Consider the following 17,264-nt stretch of genomic DNA (forward strand, 5'->3'; position numbering starts at 1 on the left):
TTCATCTTTACATGTGGATTAATGCTTATCATCGGGAAATATTTAGAATATTTTCACCTATGAAATATAACCCGACGGTCGGGAAAGCAGGTATTTCGAACGCTGTCTTAACTCATTGTTTAGCTTTCTACCAAAGTGGAATCATTACATTATGAGTCTAGTATGAGTTTATTCCCCAAGCCTGAAACCATGAATATAACAAGAAATAGTGTGTAGTTGGTATTCATTCATTAACAACTAATGGGTGAAGTATTTATATCTAGATTTGTGTCTATCTAAACCATCACAAGCTGTACTGACACGCACAAATAGATATGATATATGCACTATGACATAGTGTAGTTTAAGTTAATAAACAGATTATTGTCCTCATTCACTCTGAGCACCACCCACCCAACTTGTGATTTTAATTTAAGTCTTTGATATATATAAACTCTATGTATTTCCCAGCATTAACCTGATGAAAGAGCAAGTAGTAGCTCTGAAACGTTGTGACAAAGAAAAAAAATTGTGTCATGTATTCATGATTTCAATTTGTTGGACTCAGTTTCAAGGTAAATGTTAGCCAAAATTACCTATTACCTCATCTTGTTCTTTGTTTGAAGCCCCTGTGCGTGTGGCAAGAAGCAACTTAGTGGATCGGGTGGTCAGCATGGATCATCGCTCAATATCATGGACTGAATGTCTGATTTACTGCCTGTTATCATACAGCTGGAATATATGCAGAGTGCTTCGTTAAACAACAAACAAACAAACAAACACTCTTTCTTAGAAATACTTTAAAACATAAATTGACTCCCTGCTCACTTTTCAAGGAAATATTTGAATGATAATCTGACAATTGATTTATATCGGCCTAATGTAACAATGGACCAAGATCTATTTCACATTAACTCAATTGTGATAAAATTGTGCCATATTGTGGAAACTGCAGATCTTCTGATGGTCTTGTATATGTACTGTTTTACAGAGTTACATGGTGTTTAGCATCGTTGTCATTCTGTGTACCCATTTCTGTGATATCCTGTACCTATGTATGTACTCATTGTTAGCAATGACTTTCTGACCAAATAAACATTGTATATTTTATGTGTGCTTCATATTTGTTTGCAGTGGTGTCATTCAAAAACCGATAAGAGGGTTGAAAAAATCCATTTTTATCCCTCGCCACGAATTTAGGCGAGGGATATAGGAACAGCGAGGGAATCTGTCAGCTTCTCGAAGGAGACCATTTTCTCAAAATCTATTTAGGTCAGAGAAATGAAATTTTACACATCGATATTGCTGGTCATGATCGTAAATGGGTTCCAAAATTGGTGTCTTAAATTCATTTAACAGAGTTATGGCCCTTGGTCCGTGCTTTTTAACTTAGTGCATAGTGTGTGCACGGGGACAAGATTTCTCAGAAACTACAGAAGTTACATCAGTGAAACTTTGCAAGATTATCTAAAAGATACTTATCAAGACTGAGTTCGAATTAGTGAAAGACATGTCACCCATAGACAAAGACACGTCACCCATAGAGAAAGACACGTCACCCATAGAGAAAGACACGTCACCCATAGACCTATTTTGGGTCATTTACACTGTTAATGGAGTTTGCCAGTAGGGCTTACAGCTGCTCCATTAGTCGTGGATCTCCTTGTCACCAGCATACTGCTGTGTAGTATTACTGCATAAGGGGATGAAGCTCGACAGACATGAGTGAGTGAGTTGGGTCTAACAGTATTCTAGTCATATCACGGGGTGATGCATAAGAGATGCAGGTCTCAGACGTTTACACTTTGGTGAAACCCACAAGCACGGGTATGGTGTATTAGTTGTATATTGTAGGCAGTAAAATTGACTCAGAGAGGATTTTGATTTTTTGGACCACTCACTCAGTAAAAATGCTGGATCTGCCTTTGAAATTGGGACACGGGTGGCCCAGTCGTCCAAGGCGGCTCTGTGCAGAGTGGTCTTGTGGTAGAGCGTCCACCTAGAGAGGGGGAGGTTGTGGGTTCAAACCCCGGCCGCGTCATACCAAAAGACGTCAAAAGATGGTACTTGTTGTTAACTGTCTGTCGCTCGGCACTAAGGGGCTAAAACAAGGACTGGTCAGTATACTGTGTCTGAGTGGGGTATTCATGTTAAACTGCAGCATGGTATCTCAGTGGGCTAGCACTATAAATCAGCATCTGTCCGGACTAGTACAAGCACCTCACCTCACCAGAAACCCATGATTGTGGATTCAAGGCCTGGTTCACCCTGATTAGGTTTCTAGGTCTGTCAGCACCATACCCGTGCTGGTGGGTTTCACCAAAGTGGTAAACGTCAGAGACCTGTAACACTTGAGGCTTTCCTCCCACGTTAAGCTAACATGCCGTGGTATAACCGTAATATTGTTCTATGCGGCGTTAACGCCAACTCACCCACTCACTCAATCTTGTCCAAACTGCCCATGAGTTGTGGATAGCATGATGGACATTTGTCAAAATGACATGGGGGTCATATTTATATATTTGCAAACCATACACAAAAGTTTGAGATATGCTTAACTTTTTTCACGGTGTATAATGGGGTCGGCCAACGGGCGTGCTTCATCAGAGTGTCAGTGTAGGTTGTGAAAAACAAGCACAAACTTCTTATGATAGTCATTAAAAAATAGAATATCCTGAAGATATAATATTGATTTACCAATTACCCCTTTGGTTATTCTAGGGTTCTGCCTTGACATAGCTTGAATACTGTAACTGCTGCATTCATTTCATTCGATCACCTGTGCAATTTGGCATCACCGAGGGGCACATAAATAGGAATGGCAAGGTCACCTGATAAATAATATGCATTACATGTCTTTTGACAGTTCTTGAAGAAAAATATATTCCCCTCTCACCCTACAACACTTTCCCCTGTGTACAGACACTTGACATCGTTTAATAAAATCTCTGACTCGCATCACCTGGTTTGTTGTCGTTTGTCAAAGCATCAATCCTTCTTCACTGACATAACAAACGAAGATCACACTCTGATGATTTACAGATTTTTTAAAACCAGTTTGCTTAGGCTGGTCAAAAATATAAAAAAATTGGATTAGCTCAATATTTTTCAAATTTATATTGGCATAAAGTTGTTGGTGTCTGTCAGTTTAGTGATAAAATGTAACTAAATGTTAATGCTGTTTAAATGCAGAATGTTTAATATTTTTATATCATTAAAATATATTTACTTACAAGAAGATTTTGGGGGGTTGCAGTGGCCAGAGATTACATTCAAAACATTTCATCAATTATATTATTTAAAAAGTGGGTATGATTTTGTAGTTGTATCTTTTTATTTTTCTAACCCATCAAAGGGTAAGGAGTATGTCAAATGAAACTAAATTTAAACTATGATGCTAAACACAGCTGCCCCATTAAATGACACTTGTGGAAGAGAAATACTTTTGGAAATTACAGGTAGGAGAAAAAAAGATTTCACAACACTTTCCACTTCTTTTCCTTTAGATAAATATGTGTTTTATATATAAGCTGACTGAGAAACTTTATGCTTGGATTACCATCACCTGGGGATGAGCCCATGCCATGACTTCCTGATTGGTGGTTTGTGTGCAATGCAGAGACTTGGCTTAACTGTGCAATGCATTCATCCATCCATTAAGTCCATGTGTGAAACTCAGATGTGTTTACAGTAGTAATTAAATACTACCAAAATTTGGTGAACAGAAAGAAATTTAATTTTTCTAATCCTGACTCAGTTCACCCACATTTGTCAGTCAGACATCATTTTTGATAAAAAATATATACATAATTCTGTGAATATATGTTGTTTTTGTATTAAATTTTATTTAAAGAGCTTCATTTAGATAGCGTAAAAAAAAACTAGCATGTTAGTAACGCATGTACCTCCCTCCAAACATATATTTTTGACTCAGCTTTGTCAACAGTCCAATAATATACAATCTCGCATATTTATGGACTACTTTGCTTTTTCACAAAAATCTATTGAGAGAAAAAAATGGCTTGAATAAGTAGTAAAAATGTGATAATAATAATAATTAGAATGCTGTGTCATACAAAAGGTTTCTTTAAAATAAGACCTTGGTTGGATGCCAAGCACTTGCCCATTCAGGGAAGACAATCGTGTATTTGTTCGGTTACTGTTAGCGTGTAATATTGTTCAAGAACAGTCATTTGCTATTGGTAAATAGAAGTTCCGGTTTACGTTGCCTTGTGGGATACGGTATCGACTGACAACAATGTAAACTATTTGACACCGAGTTATCATAGTGATACAGTATTCTCGGTTATTGTTTTTAGTTTGGGTTTAATAGTTAGAATTTTATTTTGATCTTGCAAACTCTGGATTCAATCAAAGGAGGACGTGGAAGGGCTAAAATGCCTCAGAGTGAGAGTGAAATGGAAGAATTGGACGAGGCTCAACTTGAAGAACTTTACACATGGATTGATGAGATACAATTGTCACGACCAAAACGAAACATGAACAGAGATTTCTCTGACGGAGGTATTAACAAGTTTCTATATATTCAAACTTGAGAACATGACATCTGAATTTCTGTTAGAATAATGTTGGAGATGTAGAAGTCAATCAGGTTATGTTGAAACTGATGCATTGCTCAAGCCGGGAGTCGCAATGGGTTCCCATAGTCAAGACAGTGTCTGTGTCTTGACTGTCGGACTCATCTGACATCAAACTCATTTGACCCGAGCCTCTATGAGCATGTTCGGCATTCCTCGAAATAAGCTGACAATGAAGTGACACGCAGTGATATTGGTCACTGAAATACTGCTCACAGTTTATGTTGAGTATATTAGAACATGTTCAGTTGAATGGTGAGGTGTACAAAATATGAATACATCATGATGAGTACACACAGGTTCTGTTATCAGTGAAATCAACAGTGTTTATTTTATGTATTGGATACGTATATGATGTATGCCATTGATGAATCACACAACACATAAGCCCTAACACTGATTTAATTTGAATGAATGAAATATTTCTTCAATATTCCTATTCATCTTTGATATGGAATGTGTATGCCAAGATGCCTGGGACATTGCCCATACTATCGCTCACTGGTTTGTCTGGTCCAGACTTTATTATTTTTTCACATTTCGCTTTGAATAAGTTAAGCTTCCTAGGCTAAACTTATTTTTACCTTGCTTACTAGATTTTATCCCCAGGGAGCTGAAAATGAAAATTGAGTGCACTGATCCATAGACCAGGGTATTAATGTAGCGATTTGAGCATGCTCAATGATGTAGATTTGGTGCATTATAAATATGCGCATTATTATTATTTTTGGCTAAATTCATAGACCTGGACATCACATTAAAAGCAGTGATTATAACTTTGCCTTGACCTTGTTATATCCAGAAAACGACATGTTTATGTTGATTTAAGGGTCTGTAGTAATCGGTTTATTACGTGTCGTAGTTCTGGTGGCAGAGGTCGTAAAGCACTTCTTTCCCTGGGCCGTGCAGATCCACAATTATGTCCCCGCAAACAACATGAGGCAGAAACTGGAGAACTGGAATTTGCTCAATAGGTACCGCGGACCACTTGCTTCTAGTTCCATAATAGCGCCATCTGTTGGCAGGATGCAGTGGCAGCTGTATGCATGTAGTCAGCTGTAGTACTTCTGTAGTTGCTTGTATATGCACCAGTATATGATACACTGAATCAGGCATGTATGGTGACAGAACCACAAAGAGACCTTATCAATTATTCTATGTTGCTTTTGCCAGCGCCACAAAGTGATCTTAGCGCTAAGGTTATGTCATATCTTCTGATCTTTAGTATGGACTCCCTATAGATTTGCACTAAGATCACTTTGTGGAACAGGGCAGTGCTACTGAGTTTCAACAACACCTCTCTAAAAAGCCTGCAATTCTAAAATCCCTCAGGATTCTTTAACAATTGACTAGGGCTGGAGACTAGTGCCAATTGGCATCCCTGATAAAGTGTAGAATAAGTCTTCAAGACTTGTTTGTGCTAAGTTCACTTTGTGCGACTGAACCATTGTCTGTCATAGCTGTTGATGCAAGAAGTGTGAGCATGACCTCGCCGATGGCATGTTTATGTTATCAATGTAGTGATGTAGTCAGGTGAGATGCAGAGTGATGTAGTCGGGTGAGATGCAGAGTGATGCAGTCAGGTGAGTTGGACTGTGTGAATATATTTATAGCCAAGTCTGTGTGTTGCTCGACTGTCAGTTTCTGTGATGAGTGAGAGAGCCATTACATGATCTTTTGGTGCAGACTTCAGATCAAATTATTGACTACCACTTCCACCCCGTCGGGGCCAGTATAGAACTGGAAACATAGCTGTGTTCTTTCAGATATGGAAATTACTGAATATTGCTATTCTCCTTTGAAATGTGATCTGCTGGAGTGTAATGTTAAACCTTATCATCCAAAACTGATATATTATTAATTGTAAGTATGACAACAACTGGATATTATTTCAGCCTTGTTCAGCTCTCAAAGTGGCAAATATGTGGGTAGGCACTGAAACCTGATGTTTCATGAAGACATTCTTCATCTCCAGAGCCTTAGTGGCTTTAGACCAGTTTGTTTAATCATTTTTTTTCATCATAATGTGGACAAATTTGTTCAGAAAAAGGTTGATTTTTTTTATCCTATATTAACATGTTTGACACATTCTGTTTGTTTTGTTACAGAAAGTATTGAATTGTGTTTGCATTAAGTACATTTTCAAACATGAATCCCGACTCTCTACCAAAAGAAATGAAGCAAAAACAACTTCCTCGGTATTTAGCAGGAATTAATTAATCTTAGATAAAATTCCTTTTTAGAAGCTAGTAATAAGTAAGAAAGGCTATCATTTCAGTTGTACATTACTATTATTAGCAAACTGATTTCAATAAAACAAATTCTCTATTTGTGGATGAAGTGTCTGCCCAGTGTGCATGTACATAGCTCTGTCACTCAGCTAGACACCTGTATTGCCTCTAGGCTCTACATCGTCATCTATGCATCCTGTCCCTGCCTCTTGTTTTCAGTGCTAGTTGCTGAAGTTGTGAAACATTTCCTACCACATATTGTGGACCTCCATAACTACCCACCGGCCAACTCTTCACAGCAGAAATTATCCAACTGGTACATGCTGAACAGGTAATGATAACAGTACACTATGCAGTACAGTGACGCTCTCACTTCTTGCCTCTACAAGATTTGTGTTCTGTGATAATTTGTGTCATAATAAAATAAATAATAATAATAAAATAATAAAGATTAGTATTATGGTCATCATTATTACCCGGTATTATCATCATCATCATCATCATCATTATTATTATTATTATTTTATTATTATTATAATATAGATAAACAAGATCTGATAAACAATGACAAGTAACTTTAAACTCTATATGTGTAGACTAATCCTATTGGGGTAGGAGATAATATGCTTGAAAGTGTAGACAACATCAAATAGTACTTAATTTTCCAAAAAGGTAACATTTGACTGTTTTGCCATGAATATTGGAAGACTAACATATTCATTAAGTTTTGTATTTCATTTTCCTTGTTTCTATTTTTCCATTAACATGTGTATGGGTATATCATCCACACATCCTTCTCCTTGTACTATCAACCCTCTGGATGCTTGTAGATCTGAGAAGAACCTGCTTGTGGTTAGATCCCAACACATATACCATGGATTTGTCTGCAATTATAAACTCTTGCACTTAAAGCTCTTACAAGGCAAGAGACACTCAGTATCAGTATTTCATAATAAGATGCAGTCAAGTCATATTCTGAAAAAAATGTGATTGATGAGACAAGCTTGTCAGATCCCACAAGAATGTAAGTTATAACATAAGACTGATATGTTTTCATATTTGTAATGACTTCAATCTATAAAATACAGCAGTGATACTGCCATCACAGTATGGACCATTCTAATGCTTGTGAGTGTTGACAGTCATTGTGAAGGCTGCTGTAAAGAGCAGTGTGAAACTTTTCTTGAATTTGATATTTCGTTTTGGTCATCACAAATGAGATTGAGAGTGGGTAGGGTGGGGAGGGCGTAGAGGTGATAAAGACTGGGTGGCAACACTGTGAGGGGTGGGGAGGGGTAGAGGTGATTAAGACTGGGTGGTAACACTATGAGGGTTGGGGAGGGGTAGAGGTGATTGAGACTGGGTGGCAACACTGTGAGGGATTGGGAGGGGGTAGAGGTGATTGAGACTGGGTGCAACACTGTGAGGGGTGGGGAGGGGGGTAGAGGTGATTGAGACTGGGTGGCAACACTGTGAGGGGTGGGGAGGGGGTAGAGGTGATTGAGACTGGATGGCAACACTGTGAGGGGTGGGGAGGGGGTAGGGGTGATTGAGACTGGATGGCAACACTGTGAGGGGTGGGGAGGGGGTAGAGGTGATTGAGACTGGATGGCAACACTGTGAGGGGTGGGGAGGTGGTAGGGGTGATTGAGACTGGGTGGCAACACTGTGAGGGGTGGGGAGGGGGTAGAGGTGATTGAGACTGGATGGCAACACTGTGAGGGATGGGGAGGTGGTAGGGGTGATTGAGACTGGGTGGCAACACTGTGAGGGGTTGGGAGGGGTAGAGGTGATAAAGACTGGATGGCAACACTGTGAGGGGTGGGGAGGGGTAGAGGTGATAAAGACTGGATGGCAACACTGTGAGGGGTGGGGAGGGGTAGAGGTGATAAAGACTGGATGGCAACACTGTGAGGGGTGGGGAGGGGGTAGAGGTGATTGAGACTGGGTGGCAACACTGTGAGGGGTGGGGAGGGGGTAGAGGTGATTGAGACTGGGTGGCAACACTGTGAGGGGTTGGGAGGGGGTAGAGGTGATTGAGACTGGATGGCAACACTGTGAGGGGTGGGGATTGCGTAGGCGTGATTGAGACTGGGTGGCAACACTGTGAGGGGTTGGGAGGGGGTAGAGGTGATTGAGACTGGGTGGCAACACTGTGAGGGGTGGGGAGGGGTAGACGTGAATGAGACTGGATGGCAACACTGAGGGGTAGGGAGGGGTAGACGTGATTGAGACTGGGTGGCAACACTGTGAGGGATGGGGAGGGGGTAGACGTGATTGAGACTGGATGGCAACACTGTGAGGGGTGGGGAGGGGTAGAGGTGATAAAGACTGGATGGCAACACTGTGAGGGGTGGGGAGGGGGTAGAGGTGATTGAGACTGGGTGGCAACACTGTGAGGGGTGGGGAGGGGGTAGAGGTGATTGAGACTGGGTGGCAACACTGTGAGGGGTTGGGAGGGGGTAGAGGTGATTGAGACTGGATGGCAACACTGTGAGGGGTGGGGATTGCGTAGGCGTGATTGAGACTGGGTGGCAACACTGTGAGGGGTTGGGAGGGGGTAGAGGTGATTGAGACTGGGTGGCAACACTGTGAGGGGTGGGGAGGGGTAGACGTGAATGAGACTGGATGGCAACACTGTGAGGGGTAGGGAGGGGTAGACGTGATTGAGACTGGGTGGCAACACTGTGAGGGATGGGGAGGGGGTAGACGTGATTGAGACTGGATGGCAACACTGTGAGGGGTGGGGAGGGGTAGACGTGAATGAGACTGGATGGCAACACTGTGAGGGGTGGGGAGGGGTAGACGTGAATGAGACTGGGTGGCAACACTGTGAGGGGTGGGGAGGGGGTAGGGGTGATTGAGACTGGGTGGCAACACTGTGAGGGGTGGGGAGGGGGTAGGGGTGATTGAGACTGGATGGCAACACTGTGAGGGGTGGGGAGGGGGTAGACGTGATTGAGACTGGGTGGCAACACTGTGAGGGGTAGGGAGGGGTAGAAGTGATTGAGACTGGGTGGCAACACTGTGTTGAGGGCAACAATACAGCAACAGTTGGATCAGATACAAGCAATAAGTCAGCAGATAGTCGTCAGGTGTAAATCCTCACCTACCTGATGGGTGTCCTGGGGTGGAGGGACACTCAATTGTGTCTCAGACACCACCTAGCTTTACCATGTGTATGTCAGGGAGACTTACTTTGATTTCTAATGCCAGCAAGCCACTCCAAATGAACTTTTATGGATTAGTGATATAAATATTCATCTGAAGTAATGTTTGAATAATCATGACTTTACCATTGTTTAGAACTTGCTAATAATGAACTCTGTCAATATGTGAGATGTATGTATGTATGACAGGGCTGTATCAGCATGGGTACCGTTATACAAAGCAATCTTAGCGCTAAAGTGATCATAGCACCCATAGCTTAACATAGACCTGCGACAGTCGTAGCGCTAAGGTTGTTTTGTACAATGACACCCCGGTATGTCTATGGATGACGTCAAAGGCTGCATGTACTTCACACTCTGCTGTTGTTGCATGTTGTACACATTGTACATGATTGTATCTCTGCATGTTGTACACATTGTATCACTGCATGTTGTACTTCACCATGTGACCCGTGAAGATCCGGGGTAGAATAGGTCTTCAGCAACCGTTGCTTGTCATAAAAGGCAACTGTGCTTGTTGTAAGAGGCGACTAACAGTATTGGGTGGTCAGGCTCACTGACTTGGTTGATACATGTCATCGTATCCCAATTGCGTAGATCGATGCTCATGATGTCAATCACTATATTGTCTTTCAAACTCGATTATTTACAGACCACTGTCATATAGGTGGAATATTGCTGAGTGCGGTGTTAAACAGCAAACAAACAAACTTCACCATGTACACAGTCAGATATACTGTGCTACCCTCATGGCCACCCATTTGAAAATACACAATGGGAAGCATTGTTTTGAAGATACATCACCCATAGCTTGGTTATACACAGGTCAGAGCTCCAGATAAGCTGCGTATCTGCATAGAATACGCATCAGAAATGCAGAACTACGCAGTAAGGTAAAATCCAAGCGTATCAAATACGCAACGAACATTACAGATAAGCTACAAAAATAAAACTTGTGTTAATCATTTAAATATTGTGAAGTAACCCTGCGTATTCAATTTGCAAATCAGTAACTTATTTTGAAATTATAAACAGGCATTCCGTCAACCTTGCCAAACTCCACGATGACAGTAATGTCACGATCATTTGCCATCACACTTTCTTGTGAAAGTATTGTGGTATTTTTGAGTCCTATGAAGCTCTCGAACCCACACAACACCAGGTACTAGATAAATAGTGTTTTTAAATATTTAACTTAGATACCCACATGTGTAAAAACTAGTGGGTAACAGAAATTTGAATACCCAGATAGAATTACTGATACCCAATGATTTTAAAATGCGTGGGTAAAATACCGACAACACCAAAAGCTTATCTGGAGCTCTGCAGATGTCGACAGTTCGTGGGTAATAATTAAACAATATCTAATTTAGGTGAGAGATTTTTCAACATGTTTTAAACATGACGAGTATGTTGTTCAAGCTGGATTGTGAGGGGGGTGAACATTCAGTACGGTGAGTAGTTTTGAGAGGGTGGAACTTGGAAACCAATAAATAGTTGGCTACCTTCTCCCTTCACTGGTTGTTAGACTACCCGGCAACTGAGAAGACACCAGTAGTGTGACACAAGTAGCAGTATATCAGTGTGTATAGTGCTTTTATTAGATAAGAGTTCATTGTTTTATTGGAGAAATTGTTTTGCTCTGACATGTCAAGTCCCATCAACATGTATACCAAATTTCATATAAATGGTTCTTATTGAACCCAGATTCGTATTTTATGCAATTACTAAGTTAAATTTTTGGGAATCCAAAATTAGTGTGTTGATTTGAAGCCTGTGAAGATCCCGGGGTAGAATAGGCCTTCAGCAACCCATGCTTGCTGTAAAAGGCGACTATGCTTGTCGTAAGAGGCAACTAACGGGATCGGGTGGTCAGGCTCACTGACTTAGCTGATGCATGTCATCGTATCCCAATTTCGTGGATCAATGCTCATGATGTCAATCACTGGATTGTCGGGTCTAGACTCGAATATTTACAGACCGCCATCATATAGCTGGAATATTGCTGAGTGTGGCATTAAACAACAAACAAACAAACAAACAAATAGATCAAGTTGATGGTGTATCATCCTTATGCATTCTATGTCAGTGACATTGAATAGGAATACATTCAAATGTTGTTTAACTTGTTAAGATGGTAAAGGGACATTTTTTTGTTTATTTAGTTTAATGTTGTTAGCATTCTACTGTTGGTTAAAATGCAGTTGACAAGCTGTAATTTATCGAAAAATTATACTATTTTGTAATTTATACTCACCTGAGTATATAACATGATTTAAATTACAGTCTTTGGTATGTGCCTACATTAAGATATTATTTGTAATGATCAGTTGTAACATGTTGAGAAGTGTGAGAGGGTCTGTATTAGGGCTGGTACAATTCACTCGCATATTCGGTGAATTGAACCTTATCCATTCATGAATTGAATTTATTATTCGTGGCCACTAGAATCAAATATTTATGAATATGCAATCATGTACATTTACATACCCATTACCTAAAAATATCCATAATATCCACATATTACGTATATGCATAGATTTCTTCAAAGACAACACTCTTATAATATTTAATTTGACAATATTGTGGTCACTGGTCATTGTCGCATTTGAGCAGACACTAGTAACTGGATAAGTGGAGTAGATACATGTATATTATATTAATAATTAACAAACCATGTCAAATGATTTATGTTTTTATTGTTTCACTGAATATAACAGTAATACGTCAACTGTTGACATCTTATTGTATTCGTAAATTAATATTCATATTTGTTACCCTATATTCGTGTTACAAATCGTATGCGCCTCATAGAGTATTCATGGCAGCCCTAGTCTGTATGAATCGGTCAGTGTGTGAGACTTGCTTCAGTTTGTCTTGTGTTCCGCGTCTCCAGGAAGGTGTTTGACAAGATGAACTTCCAGTTGTCGGAGGACGTGATCCGCAGCGTGGCGGGATGCAAGCCGGGCGTCATAGAGAAGGTGATGTTGATGGTGAGGACGAAGATCGACCTTGCCAGACATCAGATCCACAGGAACAAGCAGATGGGGGCGGGACCGGGCAGAAGTTCTGGACTCAGCAGTGACAAGCCAGAGGTTGACCAGAACATGGGTCAGTGGGCTACCCTTTTTTAACACGTTGCTTACATCCTGACTACAGTACAGCACTGACCCACTGTTGCCTGGACATAGGAAGATTATATGATAGTGGTCGTCATGACTACTGTGTAAAGAAATCTTGCAAGCGTCTATTTGACAGAATAATTTGCATTGATGGTAGTGGTGGGATGATACACTGATGCATCAATGGAACGCGATATTTCACTTCCCGATACAAGTATCAATCACAGTTGCACACTAAGTAAAAGGTATTGATTCTTACCTTAAATGTACTCTTTTATAAATGTTACTCCAAACACGAATTAGTAGTGAAAATGAGTAGTGATAAAGTATATATTTTCATCCATTGTGCCATACTTGACACTGCCAACTGTAAACATGGTACCGCGTAAATCATCAGTGTGCCAGATATTTGAATATCCTGTCTGTGAAAAATATGGGTTACGCACTACAGTTACGAGCACTTACTAATATCATGATATGTATCGGATCGTGAGCAAGGTATTGTGGTATGTTTCGGATCGCACAGTTGGTGTATCGTCCAGCCCTAATTGATAGTGTTGTGCCGTGCTTCTGACATGTTCTCTTCCTCTGCAGCCATGTTGCCACCAGCAGTCCGCCTCCCCAAGGCCAGGACAGGTCCGGGTGTGGCAGCCAATGCAGGGCCGTACAAGGGGTCAGTCCTTACATCCATCTGTCTTCTCCGTCATACTTAATACGCAGCATCTGTATAAGCCAAGCATCATTTAAGTCGTCTGTCCTTCATGTGTCAGATCTTTGTTTACCAAGAAAAAGCATCATACACTTGTCCACTTATATTTCCTTTGACCACTGATAGACTTGTTTTAAATTTGGCTCATGTAGACGAATAATTTTGATTTACCGTATTCAACGTAATAAGCGCCCCGCTCTAATAAGCGCCCACGGCGATATTTGCTAATATATTGGCTAGTGAACAATCCCAATTAGCACCCTTCGTGTGTTATATGCACCCTTAATTACGGGAAATTAAATTTTGGAAAAATATATTTGGCGTGTCTTGTACGAACAGACTTTTCTTTTGTATTATTTCAGGCTGTCAGCCTAAACCACAAATTTAGATCTTTCAACTCTTTCACCAAAATTATATTCTAATAAGAGCCCCCTCTTTCTAAGTTTGAGAGCGCCCTGGGCGCTTATTACGTCGAATACGGTAGCTCTTTTGGACGTTTTGTACTTTTCACGTCATCATGGGTGTGTTGTCTTGATTTGGTCAGTCAAATAGGAAGGACATGTGTTTGACTTTCATTGTAGATTAGTGTTTGTCTGCCTGGACACTTGGGCAATCTTATTACAATCAGATCTTTTACTGTGACATAATACGTCTCCGTGTGCACATCTGAGGAGTCACAGTAGAAGGTGGTGTCAGGTGAACCATCTACTGAGCCAGTCTCATCTTCCTGAGGCAAGGGAGTTTACTGACTTTAAAAATCCAGTTTCCACAACAAGGCTGGAATTATGGAGTTATATTTTAGCTGGACTAACAAGTCTATGCATAGTCCCATCAAAATCGTGTAACAAAATCAACATCCCCTTTGTTAACTGTCATGTGGATTTCGACCCAGAAATTCCAGTCTCATTCGGCAAGGGTGGAAACTGGACTCATAATGTCAGTTAACTCCCTTGCCTTGGGAAGATGAGCCAGTCTGTGTCTAGGCTTCTAAATTCCCGGTGAAACATTCAGACAAGCATACATGATTTGTGTATGGCAAAACCAAATGTAATCGGGCAGTTCCGAATACAAAAGAAAATCTGGGCTATTGTATTGTTGTAGATACTTTATAAATTCTGTCATTTCTGAGTTTCATGGCATCATACCCAAAACGGTGTACTATGAGGCATATAAGTATTTATTTGTGGTGGTTATCTTCTGCTACGGTAGAAATTTCTGAAGTAAGGCAGTAAAAAAAATGAAGCCACGTCATTTTAAAAAGCTGACATCTGATTGGCTCTAGAACCTGCACATCCTTCATTTAGACTGGGGCGTCTGAGATTGCTCAGGTTTCACTTGATGGGATCAGCTATGGAGATGTTTTCAGAGGTAAAATATCTGATTTTAATAAGACTGCGCTTCAGAGAAAACGGCTTGTGACTTGATATTGTGTACAGCCTGTTATATGTAAACTGAATAATAATGTCTCTTCCAGGTCAAAGGGCAAAGGTTTCATGGAGAATGATGTCGTCCCTCGAATCTTACTTGAGGAGAAGGAACAGGAATGTTTGGCCAAAGATGAGACGATACAGGTGAGTGAGTGAGTGAGTGAGGAAGGAAGGAAGGAGTAGGTTTCATGCAGGTCATGGAATATGTCATGGCAGTTCCAGTCGTCCAGGCCTAGAATAGTTTTGGAAAATACAAATAAAGTTTACCAGTATTTTTTTCTGTTGATACTGACAGGCAAATGAATGCTTTCACCAAAGTCAAGTAAAATTTGAATTAATTGAGTTATGTTTGTTATTTTGTTGTAATTCTTATTGAAAATCATGGCATAATACCATGGAAAAGTCATGATATTTGTCAGACTAGCAGTGTTAGTCCTGCACCATGACCGTGGAATATATTTATTTTATGAACACTTTTTATCTAGAAATGCATACAAAAGCAAGTCTAGCCAGCTCAAGCTAGCTCTATTCCACATCAGCAGAAGGATTTTTTTATATTTTTAGAGTCAAGAAGGATATTGTGTAATATAAGATTTCAGAGACTAAATGTTAGTCTATAGCAGTGTATGAATCACAGTTTGTTAAATTGTTCGTGAGTGTTTTATACCAAATAAACCTAAGTACCACTACATCATTGCCAGCCATACAAGATCCTAGACACATTTATCCAAATATCATGGCATCTGCTATTCAAGTGCAGAACATGGTTACACATGCTTAACCGCATGTGTGTTGGTGAACTGGAATACTGTAAACAGCTTTATTTCTGCGCCGTTAAAATATTGCGAATACCACACCAAAGACAATACTGCGACGAGATATTTTTGCGAGTTGCCGTTTTGAGATGACACCTCGATTACCAAACAATAGACAGCTTCTCTCCGAAGCTAGTTTATCTGAGTTGGCTGGAAAGTTGACCAGTGTCATGAAACCGATTCACGCAAGATGGCTTGTTTCCTGTGTGGACAAAATTGCAAAGGACACTGACGCAATCAAGCGAGGTTGGAAGAAGGCAGGATTACTGTGAGGCAACAGTGACACTAATTGGTCTGTTTACACTGTCATTTGTGATCTATTGTGTGACCATTCTGCATTCATTTGTGTTTTTAACTTATTGAGTAACTTGTGGTTCTGGCTGATGATTTCAACATTTGATGACGTGTTGCAATGAATAAAATATGTATCTATTATTTATACTTATTTTTGCGTTTTTAATTTTTGCGATTGAGTCTCGTTCGCAAAACTCGCAATAATAAAACGGTCGCAAAAAATTCCCTGTTTACAGTAGTCCTTCAGTCCTAGATATCTGATATGAAATACATCGCTTGGCAGATGGTGTTACAGACAGGGCTTGTGTTGTGTTTCAGATCCTGCAAGCCAAAGTACGCCGTCTGGAGCATCTGATTCACCTCAAGGACATCCGCATCGACGACCTGCAGAGCAAAATTGAGGCCACACGACCCACGGGGAGGAGATGAGGTCGGCCCCAGCGGAGCAGAGCTGATCACAGGTCCACCTGTCACATGGGAGTGGGTGGGGTGGGGTGGGGTTTGGGCGGGTAGGGGCAGGTGGTAGTGGGGGTCACATGTTGATATTTATATCTGATTTTAAAGATTTTCTGTTGATTATACATTTTAGTATTAAATTCTCACATTGGTCACCTTCATAAGTAAACTAGGGGAGCACCCTTTGTAGATACACATAGGTGTGCTTATTACGCTTATTTGCATTAGGGACAGAGTTGTCTCCCCTGTGGGCCCCTTGGGCACTCTCGGAGATTTGATCACTGTCCTTTACTCAATAAAGACTATTGTCTGATGTTTTATTTTTATATGACGGTGATATAGTAGGGACAGAGTGGTCTCCCCTATCTTACTGAACATTCAAAGAGATTTAATCTCTTAAAATGTGATATATTTGTTATGGATGAAATGTATATCTTAGTCATGTAAGGTTTGAGTTATATCA

The 17,264-nt window shown here is 40.5% G+C and overlaps 1 protein-coding gene across 2 annotated transcripts; it reads left to right on the forward strand.

The window, feature by feature from the left end:
• Positions 1-4,217: 4,217 nt before the first annotated feature.
• LOC139452679 (sperm flagellar protein 1-like) lies at positions 4,218-16,817 on the forward strand. 2 transcript variants are annotated; one of them, XM_071234224.1, is made up of 6 exons: positions 4,218-4,503; positions 5,440-5,551; positions 12,875-13,089; positions 13,695-13,773; positions 15,284-15,380; positions 16,664-16,817. In XM_071234224.1, the coding sequence occupies exons 1-6, from the start codon at positions 4,377-4,379 to the stop codon at positions 16,772-16,774; spliced, it is 741 nt and encodes a 246-aa protein (XP_071090325.1). In that variant the 5' UTR covers positions 4,218-4,376; the 3' UTR covers positions 16,775-16,817. The 2 variants fall into 2 exon arrangements, with proteins under 2 accessions (XP_071090325.1, XP_071090324.1); XM_071234223.1 differs by lacking the exon at positions 5,440-5,551 and adding an exon at positions 7,028-7,139.
• Positions 16,818-17,264: the final 447 nt, after the last annotated feature.

This window comes from Haliotis cracherodii, unplaced genomic scaffold, assembly GCF_022045235.1.
Source record: "Haliotis cracherodii isolate W230 unplaced genomic scaffold, xgHalCrac1.p SCAF_9, whole genome shotgun sequence".
In the NCBI taxonomy this organism is placed as follows: domain Eukaryota; kingdom Metazoa; phylum Mollusca; class Gastropoda; order Lepetellida; family Haliotidae; genus Haliotis; species Haliotis cracherodii.